Source organism: Mustela erminea, chromosome 17 (assembly GCF_009829155.1).
Source record: "Mustela erminea isolate mMusErm1 chromosome 17, mMusErm1.Pri, whole genome shotgun sequence".
Lineage (NCBI taxonomy): Eukaryota > Metazoa > Chordata > Mammalia > Carnivora > Mustelidae > Mustela > Mustela erminea.
Window position 1 is genome coordinate 55,371,477 of NC_045630.1, and position 19,921 is coordinate 55,391,397.

The 19,921-nt window shown below is 37.7% G+C and overlaps 1 protein-coding gene across 1 annotated transcript in view; it reads right to left on the bottom strand.

Moving 5' to 3' along the window:
- The window catches only part of USH2A (usherin), a 681,041-nt gene that overhangs the window by 178,825 nt on the left and 482,295 nt on the right, over positions 1-19,921 (bottom strand). Inside the window, exons 47-48 of the mRNA XM_032319004.1 lie at positions 11,694-11,892; positions 8,355-8,523 (exon numbers count right to left, since the gene is read on the bottom strand). Of these exons, the coding sequence (XP_032174895.1) occupies positions 8,355-8,523; positions 11,694-11,892 (368 nt within the window). The remainder of the gene's footprint in view (positions 1-8,354; positions 8,524-11,693; positions 11,893-19,921) is intronic.

Consider the following 19,921-nt stretch of genomic DNA (forward strand, 5'->3'; position numbering starts at 1 on the left):
AGTCTGTTCCGCTGAGGGACATCGCTCCAGAGGCTAAACCGGGGCGAAGCCCACGCGGGTTCAGCGTGGCCTCAGGTCCCGCAGGGTCACAGAAGGATCAGGGGTGTCTGAGTGTCGCAGACCTTGCGGGTATTGGAACGGGAAAGCCGGCTCCAGAGACAGAGCCGACAGTAAGCTCACAGCTCGGTGTTACCTTGAACTGGTCGCAGGCTCGGAGAGCTCGGAGCGCGGCCGGAGGTCAGGCAGACGGGAGTAACTGGGCGCTGTTTTCTGAGGGCGCACTGAGGAGTGTGGCCCTGGGCTCTCGGCTCCTCCGGGCCGGAGACCAGGAGGCCGCCATTTGTATTCCTGTCCTCCGGAACTCTACGGAAAGCGCTCAGGGAACAAAAGCTCCTGAAAGCAAACCCGAGCGGATTACTCACCCCGGCCCCGGGTAAGGGCGGTGTAATTCCGCCTGGGGCAAAGACACTTGAGAATCACTACAACAGGCCCCTCCCCCAGAAGATCAACAAGAAATCCAGCCGAGACCAAGTTCACCTACCAAGGAGTGCGGTTTCAATACCAAGGAGAGCAGCAGAATTCCAGAGGAGGAGAAAGCCAAGCACGGAACTCATGGCTTTTTCCCTGTGATTTTTTTTTAGTCTTGCAGTTAATTTAATTTTTTTCTTTTTCATTTTTTTTTTTTTTTTTCTCGCCTTCGGGTAAAATTTTTTTTTTTTAACTGTTACCTTTTTCTTTTTTAACGATTTTTTACTAGTTTATCTAATATATATATTTTTTCTTTTTTACATTTTTCTTAGGTGTTTTCCTTTTTTTTTTTTTAATTCTTTTCTTTTTTCTTTTTTTTTTTTCTTTTTTCTTTTTTTTTCTTTCTTCCTTTTTGAACTTCTTTTTATCCCCTTTCTCCCCCCTCACGATTTTGGATCTCTTCTAATTTGGTTAAAGCATTTTTTCCTGGGGTAGTTGCCACCCTTTTAGTATTTTACTTGCCCCTTCATATACTCTTATCTGGACAAAATGACAAGACGGAAAAATTCAACACAAAAAAAAGAACAAGAGGCAGTACCGAAGGCTAGGGACCTAATCAATACAGACATTGGTAATATGTCAGATCTAGAGTTCAGAATGACAATTCTCAAGGTTCTAGCCGGGCTCGAAAAAGGCATGGAAGATATTAGAGAAACCCTCTCGAGAGATATAAAAGCCCTTTCTGGAGAAATAAAAGAACTAAAATCTAGCCAAGTTGAAATAAAAAAAGCTATTAATGAGGTGCAATCAAAAATGGAGGCTCTCACTGCTAGGATAAATGAGGCAGAAGAAAGAATTAGTGATATAGAAGACCAAATGACAGAGAATAAAGAAGCTGAGCAAAAGAGGGACAAACAGCTACTGGACCACGAGGGGAGAATTCGAGAGATAAGTGACACCATAAGACAAAACAACATTGGAATAATTGGGATTCCAGAAGAAGAAGAAAGAGAGAGGGGAGCAGAAGGTATACTGGAGAGAATTATTGGGGAGAATTTCCCCAATATGGCAAAGGGAACGAGCATCAAAATTCAGGAGGTTCAGAGAATGCCCCTCAAAATCAATAGGAATAGGCCCATACCCCGTCACCTAATAGTAAAATTTACAAGTCTCAGTGACAAAGAGAAAATCCTGAAAGCAGCCCGGGAAAAGAAGTCTGTAACATACAATGGTAAAAATATTAGATTGGCAGCTGACTTATCCACAGAGACGTGGCAGGCCAGAAAGAGCTGGCATGATATTTTCAGAGCACTAAACGAGAAAAACATGCAGCCAAGAATACTATATCCAGCTAGGCTATCATTGAAAATAGAAGGAGAGATTAAAAGCTTCCAGGACAAACAAAAACTGAAAGAATTTGCAAATACCAAACCAGCTCTACAGGAAATATTGAAAGGGGTCCTCTAAGCAAAGAGAGAGCCTACAAGTGGTAGATCAGAAAGGAACAGAGACCATATACAGTAACAGTCAACTTACAGGCAATACAATGGCACTAAATTCATATCTCTCAATAGTTACCCTGAATGTTAATGGGCTAAATGCCCCTGTCAAAAGACACAGGGTATCAGAATGGATAAAAAAACAAAACCCATCTATATGTTGCCTCCAAGAAACTCATTTTAAGCCCGAAGACACCTCCTGATTTAAAGTGAGGGGGTGGAAAAGAATTTACCATGCTAATGGACATCAGAAGAAAGCAGGAGTGGCAATCCTTATATCAGATCAATTAGATTTTAAGCCAAAGACTATAATAAGAGATGAGGAAGGACACTATATCATACTCAAAGGGTCTGTCCAACAAGAAGATTTAACAATTTTAAATATCTATGCCCCCAACGTGGGAGCAGCCAACTATATAAACCAATTAATAACAAAATCAAAGAAACACATCAACAATAATACAATAATAGTAGGGGACTTTAACACTCCCCTCACTGAAATGGACAGATCACCCAAGCAAAAGATCAGCAAGGAAATAAAGGCCTTAAACGACACACTGGACCAGATGGACATCACAGATATATTCAGAATATTTCATCCCAAAGCAACAGAATACACATTCTTCTCTAGTGCACATGGAACATTCTCCAGAATAGATCACATCCTCGGTCCTAAATCAGGACTCAACCGGTATCAAAAGATTGGGATCATTCCCTGCATATTTTCAGACCACAATGCTCTAAAGCTAGAACTCAACCACAAAAGGAAGTTTGGAAAGAACCCAAATACATGGAGACTAAACAGCATCCTTCTAAAGAATGAATGGGTCAACCGGGAAATTAAAGAAGAATTGAAAAAAATCATGGAAACAAATGATAATGAAAATACAACGGTTCAAAATCTGTGGGACACAACAAAGGCAGTCCTGAGAGGAAAATATATAGCGGTACAAGCCTTTCTCAAGAAACAAGAAAGGTCTCAGGTACACAACCTAACCCTGCACCTAAAGGAGCTGGAGAAAGAACAAGAAAGAAACCCTAAGCCCAGCAGGAGAAGAGAAATCATAAAGATCAGAGCAGAAATCAATGAAATAGAAACCAAAAAAACAATAGAACAAATCAACGAAACTAGGAGCTGGTTCTTTGAAAGAATTAATAGAATTGATAAACCCCTGGCCAGACTTATCAAAAAGAAAAGAGAAAGGACCCAAATAAATAAAATCATGAATGAAAGAGGAGAGATCACAACTAACACCAAAGAAATACAAACTATTATAAGAACATACTATGAGCAACTCTACGCCAATAAATTTGACAATCTGGAAGAAATGGATGCATTCCTAGAAACATATAAACTACCACAACTGAACCAGGAAGAAATAGAAAGCCTGAACAGACCCATAACCAGTAAGGAGATTGAAACAGTCATTAAAAATCTCCAAGCAAACAAAAGCCCAGGGCCAGACGGCTTCCCGGGGGAATTCTACCAAACATTTAAAGAAGAACTAATTCCTATTCTCCTGAAACTGTTCCAAAAAATAGAAATGGAAGGAAAACTTCCAAACTCATTTTATGAGGCCAGCATCACCTTGATCCTAAAACCAGACAAGGATCCCACCAAAAAAGAGAGCTATAGACCGATATCCTTGATGAACACAGATGCGAAAATACTCAACAAAATACTAGCCAATAGGATTCAACAGTACATTAAAAAGATTATTCACCACGACCAAGTGGGATTTATTCCAGGGCTGCAAGGTTGGTTCAACATCCGCAAATCAGTCAATGTGATACAACACATCAATAAAAGAAAGAACAAGAACCATATGATACTCTCAATAGATGCTGAAAAAGCATTTGACAAAGTACAGCATCCCTTCCTGATCAAAACTCTTCAAAGTGTAGGGATAGAGGGCACATACCTCAATATCATCAAAGCCATCTATGAAAAACCCACCGCAAATATCATTCTCAATGGAGAAAAACTGAAAGCTTTTCCGCTAAGGTCAGGAACACGGCAGGGATGTCCATTATCACCACTGCTATTCAACATAGTACTAGAGGTCCTAGCCTCAGCAATCAGACAACAAAAGGAAATTAAAGGCATCCAAATCGGCAAAGAAGAAGTCAAATTATCACTCTTCGCAGATGATATGATACTATATGTGGAAAACCCAAAAGACTCCACTCCAAAACTGCTAGAACTTATACAGGAATTCAGTAAAGTGTCAGGATATAAAATCAATGCACAGAAATCAGTTGCATTTCTCTACACCAACAGCAAGACAGAAGAAAGAGAAATTAAGGAGTCAATCCCATTTACAATTGCACCCAAAACCATAAGATACCTAGGAATAAACCTAACCAAAGAGACACAGAATCTATACTCAGAAAACTATAAAGTACTCATGAAAGAAATTGAGGAAGACACAAAGAAATGGAAAAATGTTCCATGCTCCTGGATTGGAAGAATAAATATTGTGAAAATGTCTATGCTACCTAAAGCAATCTACACATTTAATGCAATTCCTATCAAAGTACCATCCATCTTTTTCAAAGAAATGGAACAAATAATGCTAAAATTTATATGGAACCAGAAAAGACCTCAAATAGCCAAAGGGATATTGAAAAAGAAAGCCAACGTTGGTGGCATCACAATTCCGGACTTCAAGCTCTATTACAAAGCTGTCGTCATCAAGACAGCATGGTACTGGCACAAAAACAGACACATAGATCAATGGAACAGAATAGAGAGCCCAGAAATAGACCCTCAACTCTATGGTCAACTAATCTTCGACAAAGCAGGAAAGAATGTCCAATGGCAAAAAGACAGCCTCTTCAATAAATGGTGCTGGGAAAATTGGACAGCCACATGCAGAAAAATGAAATTGGACCATTTTCTTACACCACACACAAAAATAGACTCAAAATGGATGAAGGACCTCAATGTGCGAAAGGAATCCATCAAAATCCTTGAGGAGAACACAGGCAGCAACCTCTTTGACCTCTGCCGCAGCAACATCTTCCTAGGAACAATGCAAAAGGCAAGGGAAGCAAGGGCAAAAATGAACTATTGGGATTTCATCAAGATCAAAAGCTTTTGCACAGCAAAGGAAACAGTTAACAAAATCAAAAGACAACTGACAGAATGGGAGAAGATATTTGCAAATGACATATCAGATAAAGGACTAGTGTCCAGAATCTATAAAGAACTTAGCAAACTCAACACCCAAAGAACAAATAATCCAATCAAGAAATGGGCAGAGGACATGAACAGACATTTCTGCAAAGAAGACATCCAGATGGCCAGCAGACACATGAAAAAGTGCTCCATATCACTCGGCATCAGGGAAATACAAATCAAAACCACAATGAGATATCACCTCACACCAGTCAGAATGGCTAAAATCAACAAGTCAGGAAATGACAGATGCTGGCGAGGATGCGGAGAAAGGGGAACCCTCCTACACTGTTGGTGGGAATGCAAGCTGGTGCAGCCACTCTGGAAAACAGCATGGAGGTTCCTCAAAATGTTGAAAATAGAACTGCCCTATGACCCAGCAATTGCACTATTGGGTATTTACCCTAAGGATACAAACGTAGTGATCCAAAGGGGCACATGCACCCGAATGTTTATAGCAGCAATGTCCACAATAGCCAAACTATGGAAAGAACCTAGATGTCCATCAACAGATGAATGGATCAAGAAGATGTGGTATATATACACAATGGAATACTATGCAGCCATCAAAAGAAATGAAATCTTGCCATTTGCGACAACATGGATGGAACTAGAGCGTATCATGCTTAGCGAAATAAGTCAAGCAGAGAAAGACAACTATCATATGATCTCCCTGATATGAGGAAGTGGTGATGCAACATGGGGGCTTAAGTGGGTAGGAGAAGAATAAATGAAACAAGATGGGATTGGGAGGGAGACAAACCATAAGTGACTTTTAATCTCACAAAACAAACTGAGGGTTGCTGGGGGGAGGGGGTTTGGGAGAAGGGGGTGGGATTATGGACATTGGGGAGGGTATGTGCTTTGGTGAGTGCTGTGAAGTGTGTAAACCTGGTGATTCACAGACCTGTACCCCTGGGGATAGAGTATTATGCCTCCATCAAAAAGGATGAATACCCAACTTTTGTAGCAACATGGACGGGACTGGAAGAGATTATGCTGAGTGAAATAAGTCAAGCAGAGAGAGTCAATTATCATATGTTTTCACTTATTTGTGGAGCATAACAAATAGCATGAAGGACATGGGGACTTAGAGTGGAGAAGGGAGTTGGGGGAAATTGGAAGGGGAGGTGAACCATGAGAGACTATGGACTCTGAAAAACAATCTGAGGGTTTTGAAGGGACGGGGGGTGGGAGGTTGGGGTACCAGGTGGTGGGTATTATAGAGGGCACGGATTGCATGGAGCACGGGGTGTGGTGCAAAAATAATGAATACTGTTATGCTGGAAATAAAAAAAAAAAAATTAAAAAAAAATTAAAAAAAAATAAAAATAAAAAAAACTATGTTAACATATATTAACATATTTTGGTTTCTAAGAAAAAATATTTGACTTTTTCTTTTTCCCCCATTGTTTTGCTTCTTAAAGTCCACAGATGAGTGAAATCTATGGTATTTGTCTCTCTCTGTCTGACTTATTTTGCCTAGCATTATACTCTCTAGCTCTATCCACTGGGTTGCAAATAACAAGATTTTATTCTTTTTGATGGCTAAGTAATAATCCATATACCACATCTTCTTTATCTGTTCATCAGTCAATGGACATATGGGCTCTTTCCATAATTGGCTATAGCTGATAATGCTGTTATAAACATTAGGGTGCACAGATTCTTAACTACAGAAAACAAACTGGAGGGTTTGCTGGAAGGGAGGTCAGGGGGAGCATGGATTAAATGGGTGGTGGGTGTTGTGTGAGTACCGAGTATAGACAAGTGACGAATCATTAAATTCTACACCTGAAACTAATATTACACTGTATCTTAACTAACTGGAATTTAAATAAAAACTTGGAAAAAATAAAGTAAATAACAGATTCAAAAAAAAAAAAGAGTAAGTCGAGCTGAGCATGGATTTGGAAAGACATGCGTAGATCTACCCTCCGGCTCTTCCACTCCCACGTCTCTGAGCCTGCTTTTGTTATCGATCCTTTCTGAATCTGTTTCCTTATTTATAAACTTTAGATAAAATACCAATATCCTATAGTTGTGGGAAGTATATAAGGTATCATATGTAAAACCTTTAAATACAGAGCCTGCCAGAGAAATACCAAATGTTATCATCTTTATTCTCAATTTGTATAGTTTCGTGTAGTTGAAATTTGGACGGTGCATATTTGGTCACTCAAAACAAGAAAGAAAACGGGAGTGCGAGGAGGGAAAAGTCTCTCTTTGCTGTTCTTCGCAGCAACCTTCCTTCTGCCCCACCACAGACAGTGGACTAGTCTCCGATAAACAGAATTTGTGTTTATAATCCATCCAGGGACAATGCATGATTAGTCCAGAATAGAAATGGAGGAAATGAAGAATGGCTTCATGGGGTGGAACACTTAGAAATTCACAGAATTTATGGTGAAAATGCTTAGCCATGGGAAGAAATAAAGTGAAAAATAAAGGGAGTTACCAGGTCTTGATAAAGTTCCTTATGTGGTAGATACCATAAGTCCCTTGTGTTCCTTCTCTTTTAGTACCTACCTAGTCTTGCTTAGATTTCAACAAAGCTGAAAGAAGAAATGATATTTAAAAGCAGGCGGCTGGTTATGTGTTAGTCATTCAATTTTTGTTGAGGAGATGCTTGAAATAGTTGATGGGCATGAGTCATGGATTGGCTTTTTCAGGTTCCCAGACTACTGATGTAAGGGCCAAGGGCAGCCGCCCAAGATGGCCCATTCTGGCATGAAGATTTTTTTAAGCTAAAGGCAATCGAGACCATGCAGGCTGAAGAGAAACTTTTGCCCCTCCCTTAAATACATAGAAGAATCCAAATTGGCTGTCTTTCCCAGAATAAGGATTATTAGGAGAGATAAATTTCATCTGAGTGACCCATCTGTACGGCAGGGCAAACAACTAATTACCAAACATCTGCTTTTCTTCTTGTTGCTCTGTGAATACATTCCTTTCCTCTGATGTCCCAGGTCCCTACCTCCTCCCCCTTAGTTCAGAATGACATATAGACCTCATTTTGCCTGACTGTCCTCACTGTCTTTGGAATTTCATTGTTTGTGTGGATTCCTGGTAGGCACATTATTAAAACTGATTTTCTCCTGTTAATCAGTCCCCTGTCAATTTGGTTTTAGTCCAGCTAGAAGGTGCTTGAAGAGGACAGGGATTCTCACTCTCCAACACTGAGCACACCTGGAAATGATCCTCACCTGGTAGAATTCTGGTGTAATACCCAGAGCAGCAGTGATGATCTGGTTGAGCCTCTCGTATTCGGCCGCCACAACAAACCGCAGTTGAATTCAAAACGAATGGGATATATTTCTCTTCACAGCAGTGGTGCCCAGGCTGGGGGTCGTAGAGAACTCCATTACAGCAAACCTGAAGGTAGGAATTGGGGTTAAAGAAGTATCAGTTTAATTAAAAGTACTAGACCGTCCTATCTCATGTGATACAATTATACTCTAGTTGTCCTTGACCTGAGACCAAATGTAGTATATTAATGATAAAAATTCAAAAGTTTGAAAAATGCATTTTCCCAGTATCGTTTAAATTTTATATATGCTATGATACAATGTAGCTTTTTTAGACTTCAAGCATGTTTTGTGCTCTGTTATCACACTCTATAAATATGAATTCTCTTTTGAATGTCAGTGCTCCCAATGTAAAGAGGATTTAGAATTGCAAGTGAAAAATTGCCTTCATATATGTGTTTTTATTTTAATCAGTGTTTAATTTGAAAACACATTTATGGAAACCTACCTCTCATCGATCTTTCCTTTTTTTTAAATAAATAGCCTTTTCCTAATAATTTATATGATCATTTATTTACAAACCCAATCTTCAGACAAGGTAATATCAACAGACTCTCACATTTACATATATATATATATACATATATATATACATATATATACACATGTACACACACACACACATATATATGACATATATATATGTATATGTCATAGGCCACCATATTAAAAAAAGAAATTTATATGGAAATTAATTTTGAAAAGCCCTTTTAATGATGTGTTTTTTTCCAGGAGCTGTAGAAGAAATTATGTGCTTGAACAATCAAATAATTATTTGCATGCTCACTTGAGGTCTGAGAGACTGACATTCTGTATATATAACAAGTCAAATGCTAAATAGTTGCTGAAATGTAGCCTCAGAACCTACACTTGGCATAAGTCACGTAAATTAGATAGAAGCTTCCTGTGGCAGGCAAAATCAACCACTATTTAGAGGTGCTTCTCTTTTTCCATTTTGCACATCGCTATTTCTAGCTTGCACCAACTCGTGAATCAAGCTCAGTATAAAGTGGCAGAACATGGCTAAGTCTTCAAACACCACTAGTACAGTACTTCATTCATTTTTCAAAAATTATCAAAGAATAAAGAAACAGCGCTCTTAAATTCAAAGTTTACCCCTGCAGGTAGCCATGCTAAATCAACTGTGATAAATTTCCTTTTCTGTATTTAGTTATTAGCAGTGAGGATTCAGAATTAGTCTCATGCCAGAGATAAACTGGGTGACCTTCTCTTTGATGCCATACTCTGTGTGAAAAGTAAATTTGAAATTATGACCCATGTGTAAGACTTAAGCACAAAATTGTCATGTGTTTATTTGGGGATTTAAGGATGCTGGTCATTTTTGCTTTCAGGGGAAAACAATGCTCACCTTCTTCTTGTTTTATGACAGTGACCTAAAATTTTGCTCTTTGTCGTGTGGTCTTAAAGGATTTGTTAAAGTCCAATTTTCAGGAAGAGAATTTCTAGACATTGAAGTACATCTAGCCTTTTTCTTCAGTAAGCTTCTCTAGTCCTTATCATTTTCTTGTGGGATCTTCACTGGGATGTGTATTGAGTGTGGGTGCATTAGAACTGGTTCATCCCATCTTCCCACTGCCATTCTCAGGCTCCTTTAGCCACATGAAACTTGTGAATTTTTTCTAGTGCCTTTTGGTTCAGTTCATTGGTGGGTCCCCAAAGTGATATGCTCAAGCAATTATTTCTCTCGGGAGGTCTCCACGTAAACAGAATTATTTCTTAATTTCTAATTCAAGTTTCAAGTTAGCTGTCTCAAAAAACATAAACGGAAATTTCACTAACTTGAGTTGATAAATGTGTACCTAATATCTGAATAGCCTTTTCCTTGTTCTATAGTTTTCCTAAAGCAAGTCTATAATGTAGTGATTCTCAAAATACAGTTCCTGAAACAGATGCAAAGGATTCACCTGGGGACATGTTAGAAATGCAAATTTTCACACTCCACCCAAGATTTACCAAATTTGAGTTCCTGAGGGTGGGACCTGCAATCCGTGTTTTAATAAGCCTTCCAGGTCTGATGATCACTGGGGTGTGAATACATGGTAAGTTTTGCATATGTATTTCTAGTCCTCCTGATATTGTGGTGATTTAGCCTAAAAATTCTTAGTCTCTTTTCTGTCTCTTTCCAACTTCTCACCCAAGAAATATATATTCATAGTTAACTCTAAACAGAAATTTACAAACGATTGCTTTCTCTTGAGATTTTAATTGACTTCCTTTATTCTCTTTAACTGTCAATACCTGTGTATGTCCTTAATCCTTAAAAAGAAAAATAAGCCTTTGTTTAATGCATCGAAGATTTCTTTCTTTCTCCCAGAGAACATTTTTTTTATGGGCAAATTTATTCCAGCATTTTTCCCTTCAAAAATCCTGAATTTAATTTTATTTTATGGAGGTATGTTCATCACATAGTGTACATTTAATGGCCTAAAATAATGCAAAACTTAGGCATAATGGCAATTCAGGAGACTATGTACAAAAAAAAAAAGTATAGATGGTAACTGCTAGATTTAAAACATTTCTTAGATGATAGCCACTGCTTGGCCAGTGTCAGCTGTAATAATTTGTATTTTGATCCATATTGCTTCAACAACTCACTTCCTTAATTACTGTGTCTTTTTGCAGTGAATCTTTTGAATTTACTAACAGCTTTAGTACATTAAATGTGTGGTGTTGTTGTTGACAAATAGGAACATTATTTCATTAGGTGAAATCTTACCTTCAAAGTAAGGATTCTCTGCATCATTTGTCAATAAAAGCCATTTGCAAACTCCTGTCTGGCTGTGTTATTGATCTGATTCCTAAACTGCAACTAATATGAACATTAATCTGCAAATGGCCATAATTTTAAAATATTTCTGCCAAACCATGGAAGGTCCTGCTCACAGTTACTCATCAGTGTCATGGAAACTAAAAGCCAGTTGTAGCTGAATGGATTTGTTGCAAGGAAAATTCAAGTCATTCAATCAAATACAAATTCAGGAGTTCGTTGCCATTTCAATAAACTAATATTTCCTGTGAAGATGATAAAAAATGAGAAGGCTAAGATGGTCATGAGGAAGAAGGGTTTTTATGAGCATCCTTTCTTTTCCTTGGGGTCTTCCTGATAGACTAGTGGAAAAATTGATTATGACAAATCATGGTTTAGGAAGCAAGTGATTTCACCAGGAGTGTTTAGTGAGAAAAACATATTTCGCTGACTCATATGAAAAGATATACCTTAGCTTCAGGAGAATAGCACCTATGTCCACAGATGGTTTTAGGTTTTTGACACTTCACTGCCTTGCAGAGCTCGCCCCTGTGGTCCTTTCTTAACTTCTGGGTTTTAGGGCATGAAAGCCATGTTTTACGTAAGACATCATATCCGAGAATGATACCATTTGGCTTCCCTGGAGACATCCAATCAACTTGAAGGGATCTGCAATGGATAGAATAATCAATACCTCGGAAAAGATAACATTTAACATCACTGCTCTCAGCCTCATGTACTTCCAGTTAATCTCCCAGACTGGTCAAAAGGTCCATTTTGTCAACAACTTCTTAATTAAGAAGCTGCAGCAAAAGAATATATGCAACTACCATACAGTATGTTTAGAGAATCAGTGAAAACCGTGGAAGCTTTTGGGAGGATAACATGTGACAAGAGTCCAGTGATCTCCCACTCTAAACTACAGAGACAGGAGAGTACCACTGATTTGGTTAATCAGGAAAAACAACAGGAAAATTTGGTTGGACAAGGAAAAATAAGACACAGGTAATATGAAAAGGTGGTAAATAAGGTGGAAATTAGAACATGTTGCAGACCTCATCTATACTTAAAATCACCATCTCCTTTGCCTTCCTTTCCCAGCTCACACATAGCTGTTCATAGATATGTAGCTAGAAAACCACAGTGGGGGTCTCTGAAGGTTCCTAGGCAATTTCAGCTTTCTTGACACAGCCATCACCTGCCCCTTTTCCCTGTCTGTTAAACATGATGTCTGCAACTTCAGCAATCAACCTGCAGCCACTTGAGAAAGATCATAAGAATCTCCAAGAGAGGCACCATGATATTTGGTACAGGTAAACCAACACCAGCCACCATTTACAATCTCTGGAACTATTGTTCCCAACTGTTGTTGGGTGCCTTTTTACTTGTAGCCAATATAAATGTGCAAATTGACAAAATCTTATTATCTGTGGATAAGCTTACCAACTGGTAAAAAAAAAAAAAATCGATAAATGTATTATTTATAAATTATATCATGATAAACTAAATGTAATATCCTTCCAAATATACTTTGCTTAGACATATCTTGATATTTGACTAATATAAACAGATTTGTTTCTCTAATAATTTTTTAAAAGATTATTTATTTATTTATTTGAGACAGAAAGAGCACATGAGCATGGGGCGGTGGGGAGAGGAGAGTGAAAGGGAGAAGCAGCTCCTCAGTGAGCAGGAAGACCTACATGGGGCTGGATCGCAGGCCCCTGAGATCACGACCCGAACTGAAGGCAGAACCTTAACCTACTGAGCCACCCAGGAGCCCCTCTAATAATTCTTTAAATATCATAGTTGGACATGTTTTGTGGCAAGAAATATAGGAATTGGAAATTCCCATAACAAATATGTTTACATCATTGTATTCTATGGGATGCTTGATTTTTAAAAGTAGAGCAACAATCATTCTAAATATGAGTATACTATTTTCGGGGGAGGTTGGTATACAATAAGGGCATAGTATTCACCTAAAACTTAACTGCAGTCTCAATGATCTATTAATATTTCTTTTGTTGAAATAAATGAAATCATAACATTAAGCTGTCCACTAGGAATCAACCCTGAATAAGATGATTTGCTCTCATGTTAATGTCATAGAACTTTCATTTTGCAGTTAGGACTACTTGCCAGAATGATACAGCCTAGATGACTCACCATACTATCTTTAGCATTTTTAAAATAAGCTCTATAAGCAGAATAGTTAAAAATTTTAATAAAGTCCCAGAGATTTGAATATGACATATTCTTGAAATTTATTTAGCATGGCAAAGGAAGCCTTCCTATTTTACATGGAAATGTAAAATAATAATTACTTTTATTCTCATTATTTTCCAAAAAAGGGTAGAGCTTTGACATTCAAGATGAATTCTATTTTTATAATTCTAAAATTTCCAACTATAACAATTAACCAATTACAAACAGTTATCAGGCACTTTTACATAGAAAACATTCCAGTAGGTAATTTGGAAGAGAGCAAGCACACATAAGCTTATATAAGCTATACTTTAAAGTTCATACAATAAAAATCTTACAATAACTTATGTGACCACTTTTCTGCCATTGTGTTAAGTGGTATTTTTCTTATACCTTTCATTTTAAGAAGAAATGTATCTTTACAGGCAAAATTACTGGACCCTATCAGAATTCCAAGTGACATCACGTATTAGGAATTCAATTAAGCCCAAACATTTACATTAAAAAGCAGCAGTCAAGATAAACCTTGACATTTTAATAGACTGCTAAAAAAAAAAAAAAAAAAGAAAATCATTATTTCATTTTCTTGGGGGTACAAACATAACACATTCACTAATAAGACTCTGTAGATAGGAAATTAATGTCACCTACAAGAGAACAGTTTCATAGGTGACTTGTATAGTCACCATTATTATTCTAAGGTCTTTATCCAACTTTCAAAATTAATTCCACATTTTCCAGATACCTCTTTTGTATTCACTGCATAATCAACCACAGGAAAGACTACATTTAAGTGACATTCAAGGGTCTGACTTTTCTACAAAAGCCAGTGAATTAGTAAAGTCTAGAAAACACCAGGTAGAATACCACACCATTGTAACTTCTTCTTCTAGCAGAAAATAAGTGTGGAGTGAGACTACTTATATTTTTAGTGATAACATGAACAGTTTTGCTTTTGAGGATCTGAATCAGATACAAGAAAATAAATGATCAAAGAAGAGTAACAAGTTTAACACCTATACTACACCTCTCATTAGAACCAAAGAAAATGACACGGAACAACCTTTGGTTGCTGATTTGAAATGAAACGGGAAAATGACACAGAAAAACCTTTGGTTGCTGATTTGAAATGAAAGACATCTCTGAGAAATATGCACCACTATTATCTGGATTGATGGTTTCATTCCTTTAATGTTTAAGAGTAAAATAGAAGAAACACTCTTATACCATAGGCATGAACGTTAAATATCAGGGAAACAAACTGAAGCTTTTTGGTATAGATTAGTAAAGGCTGTATGCTCATGCAGAAAAATCAACCAACTGTAAGTCCTTGAATGGATTTTTTGGGTATATCTGTTCATAAAGTCATGATTGGAGTATAATTAACTCCAGAACACTAGGGACTAAAATTAAGCTACCTTAATAAAGTTTCGGATGAAAACCATTATATCTACACATATTTTGATACATGGATTCATTGATACTGTTCAGACATTTTAGTTGGAGTTTTTTTTTTTTAATTACATCACGTTGTTAGTTCATCTACTACTCTACATCTGTTACTACTATATACTACTGTGGCCACCACCACAATAATCACCACTTTCAATTCTTAATTTGGGAAGTACAAAATAACATTGAGGATAGAAAGGAGTATGGAAAAAATCATTTATCACCCACCCCTTATGCAGATGAATATTAACATGTTACATGTCAGACAGACTTTTTTAATGAAGAATTAGGGTTCCCCTGGTATCTTTAATATTTTATTACCATTTTGTCAAAATGTTCTTGTTTGAACCAAAGAAAAAAAATCTTCATATACTTTGAGATATCAGTCTAGATTATGGATCTGGATTACCTGATCATGTTTACAAAGACTTTTTTCCCCCTTTATTTAACTTGGTTATTTTTGTCAGTTATTTATGTAACACTTAAATTCTTCCAGATTATGGCTATCACAACTGATCAGGTAACTTTTAATACAGGATTAAATAAATGTTGTATGATGAAAATATTAACTCTCATCTCTCAAATCAAGTCATTGCATATTTAATTATCTATGAGAATATTTAACATAACCTATAATAGCTAAAAAAGCAAAAGACGAAATATGAGTCCTTGGGCAATAGTTATAATAATAATACAAAACACACATAAGCACAGATCACCGTTTCTAGAGTAAACAATGAGGATCTCATGGGACAAATGCCTGTGGACTTGAATTCAGGAATGAGGATGGGAAGGAAATGGCAGGAAAGTCAACATACGCCAAAGTCAAGGGTGGGCATCATCCTACATGTGTATGGAAGAGTGATGGGACCAACCTGCAGAATGAATAAGCTACATCTGGCAATAAAGGAGGGACAGTTGAATAAAAGAAAAAAGTTTATGGAGTCCCTCAGATACCATATGGCGTTTGATAGCAAAGTGGTATGACTGTGCAGTGTTGTCACTACCAGAAGATAAAGCCACATTAGAATTAGTGACCTGACAGGTTAGAGACAGAAATGTCAGTGAGCTACATTAGTAACTCAAGGACAAAAGAATGTTGAATGGGATTTCCCTCCTGTATGGGATTTTGAACTACAGCCCCAAACAGGATGACAGATAATGAGTTCCTCCACTTACAAGTGGGAAGTATTTCACCTCTAAAGGGAACAGCAGGAGTCAGTCTATTGATTTCTGAAGATAAAACTGCTCTTTAACATTGGCCCATCACCCAGAATAACCCAAAATAAACAGAATTCTAAGAGAGTTTTAGAAACTCTCACTAAATATTTAGTGAATATTTATTAAATGCCTCCTATATGCTGGGCACTGTTCTATATTCTTCAGTGAATAAGACAGATGAAATCATCCTTTTATACAAAACCACAATTTTCCTTGGTTAAGAAAGACAGTAAAGAAACACATAATTTTATCATATGTCAGGTGGGTGGTCTGAGAAGGCCTGGGTCTTTCAGGCAGAAATTTCAAAGAAGGGAAGAAGCAAACCCAGAGGAGTTTCTGGGCATAGGGAGCAGGAGGTGTAAAGGCACAGAGACAGCAATGTGCTTGGCTTGTTGAAGAGTCAGTAAATCTAACAGGACTGGACTGGACTGAGCAAGAGACAGAATGTTGGAAAATGAGATCATGTGGGTGTCGGGAGGCCGGAATGGGGGTTTGCTGATGGTGTAGGATTTTGCACAACACAGAAATAACTGGATTTGTTTTTGAGTGTGTTGGAAAGCTATCGGAGGTTTTTGAGGCAAGGAGCAAAAGAGGCGTTATTTACTCAGTGAAGAGTAACATCAAATCCACCCCTTAAATTCTGCTAACATATGGGAAGCTGAAGAAGGCATTCCAAACACGTCACTTAGAGAACCCGGAAGCAGAGAAATGGGAAGCACTTGTTTCTCATGGTTGTACTTATTGAGATACAGAAATGTCTAAATCTAATCTGTTGTTGTCCCAGGAGAATATTAAGGAGTTCAGGAACAGCTTGACATGGAGCTTGACAGTCTATATAAGCAAAGAAAAAGGTGCTTTCCTTAGGAGAAAGATAAGAGAATCCGGTGGCTAGGTATTATCCAGAGCAGCTGCAGTGGAAAGATAAAATGAAGAGTGCCACATAGCACAGATCAGTGAGGTTCTCTTCAACCATGCAATCTTGCAACTCACCTAGGCTTGAGCCAGCTTAAAGATATACTGCTCATGATGGCAGCCTTCTAGGAAGAGGAGACTCCAGCAAGAAGAGTCCTAGGGATGTCCTACTCTGTTGGCACCACAACAGATCAGTTACAGAGAACAACCCTCATGTCCAGGAACTTGGATATGTGGAGATCCTCTCAGGACCTCTCAAGGGAAATACAATTGTCCAGAAAAGTGTCACCTGATACATGGAGGCCTTTGATGGTCACTCAGTGTTGTCAGTGAAATAATAACATTGACACACTAGATTAAAGGGGACAGGAAAGAAAAAGCAAAGAGAAGGGAATGGGCAAGGTGTGATCAAGCTGAGCCTGTGACATGGTAGAATCTTTGAACCAGACGTGAGCTTAATATTTTGCTTAAGACAGAAAAGACTTTTTAACACTGGATTATGAATCTTAATTACCAAAGTGAGACTCATAACTAAAAATAATACAAAAGCCATAAGATGTTTCTGAGAGGCATTCAAGACTTGAAGAGAGGGCCACCAAAGGATTATGTTTAAGACAGCAAGTAGTGGGCAAAGAGCAAAGATTTTACCTCTCTGTATCTCAATGAATTAAGACAGCTACATAAATGGGTTACATAATCTTAAACGATGAAAACATGAGCCAGGGTGGTGGTGGTGGAAATGGAGATGAGGTCTCCATTAAGATGATGCGTCAAAAGGAAACATACTAAAATTGCTATTTAGTCAACTCAGGAGATTAAAAAAAATTCCAAGATCTATGTCTGTAATAGTATGCAGGTGGTGGTGCGTTTGTGAAAATGGCTGTTGGGAAAGATAATGAGTTTTGAGGTAGTGGAAGCGATGGGTGGAGAGCACTACAGAAAATCAGTGGACAACTGCATACATGAGACTAGAGTGTGGGGAGGAAAACAGGGCTAGAGACCTTTGAGACATCGGAATAACCAAAACTGTGATGTTTAAATTATCTGATTAGGAGGGAGAGCCTTTCTATTCAGGACACCCATAATGAATAAATGGATTTGGAATGGACCCAATAAAAGAAATGAATGGGTATTCAGAGTGCAGGGGACAGTGTAGCCCTTAAAGGCCAAAGTGTATGAGGAAGAGATGGATTTGGCTGAAATCCACACGGTCTACCTCAGGGACTAAGCAGCTTCTGTGGAAGTTAAAAGAGTTTGGGAAAGAGAGGTTGCTGAGGAAATGGCAGGGGTACTGATGGCAGAGACTTAAGAGTAAGCTCGCTATTCTGTAAGGTCTTTTAGTCAAACAGTGCGTCTGTTATCAGAACTCACTGGCTATTAAGATAATAACTGCTGGATTATAATATTGGATTATATCTGTACAACGGTAGTAAATGTACCTCAAATGAGCCCTTTCAAGAGGGATCCTTTAAAGACCCTAACAGAGGGATACCTGGCTGGCTCAGTCAGTAGAATATGCCACTCCTTATGCTAGGGTTGTGAGTCTGAACACATGTTGAACATACAGCCTATGAAAGAAAGAAAAGAAAAGAAAAGAAAGAAAGAAAGAAAGAAAGAAAGAAAGAAAGAAAGAAAGAAAGAGAGAGACTCTAACAGAAAGTTCCAGGTCAAATTAAAATGTGTCTCTAGTTGTCCGTATTGGTGAGAGAGGAAGTTTAAAATATGGGTGAAGAAGAAGACTGATTTGACATATTACATCTACAGCCCAACGTTCTATTAAAAAAAGATTAAGTTTTTCACACAAAATATAAAATTTTACTTCAGTCACTGAAAAAAATCAGAAAGGGAAAATTAAAAAAAAAAGTCATACTCTAAAAAAAAAAAAAGAGGCCTCAAAATTTCACCTCAAATTTGGTGAGCTGAAAGAGGAAAATCTTTTTCTACAAGCTATAACCTCTTTTGCTATTTTGAACCGTAAACTAAGTAATTTGAAAATATAAGAGGATTTATAAATGATGATAGTGGTTTAACCTTCATTTAAAGACACACAGCCTGTGCTGCTATCATAAAGGCTTCTGAAAAGTCCGTATGTAAAAATATAATTTATATCATTCAGTAGCTTCAGGCAAATTTTTAAACAATTATTTGCGAATGCTACAAAGACATTATACCACAGACTCCTCATCAATAAAACAGCCCTGAACTGATTTGGAGCTGAAAACACTGCCATGGTTCCAATTAAAAACAATGAAAGACATGATCTGTGTTCTCTCTCTGCTTTCCTTTGACCCTCATCCATGGAAATCATGCACTTTGGAATACTAGCAGTAACTAATAAAATCTCTTTCTTGTTTATATTCTTTTACTTTTTTTTTTTTAAAGCTTATCCAGGTATAGAGAAAAAATAAGTAAACTTTCCAGGCAGCCCAGCACTAAGTGAAGCCGTCAGCTCCCCTGTTTATCATATTTTAGCCCAAACCGAAGATAGCCAGCTATCTTCATCCAGCATAGACTCCACATTCTCAAGGACCAGAATTAATGAATTAACTATTGATTAAATTCCACTCTAGCAAATCCACCAAGGCAAATAAATGAACTACCCAGGGCACGTGTAGGCCATGGCCAGACATGTCTGGGCTATCGATCACTAGTTAGTATTCTTTTGGGATATAGAAGCAGCTGATGATAATATGACAAGTATGGAAAATGTGATGTAGAAGCAGAGTTTATTTCTGGAGGAACAGTGTAAAGAACTAGAAGTGCTCGTGTGATCCTTCGACATTGTTTGCTATAGTGTCTTTGGTTTATATGTAATAGGAAAAGCATGTATAAGTGCTTGTGCTGCAGACATTATAAGGCATAAGTTAAGACAAATACAAAGATGACTTGATGCATTCCATGGATA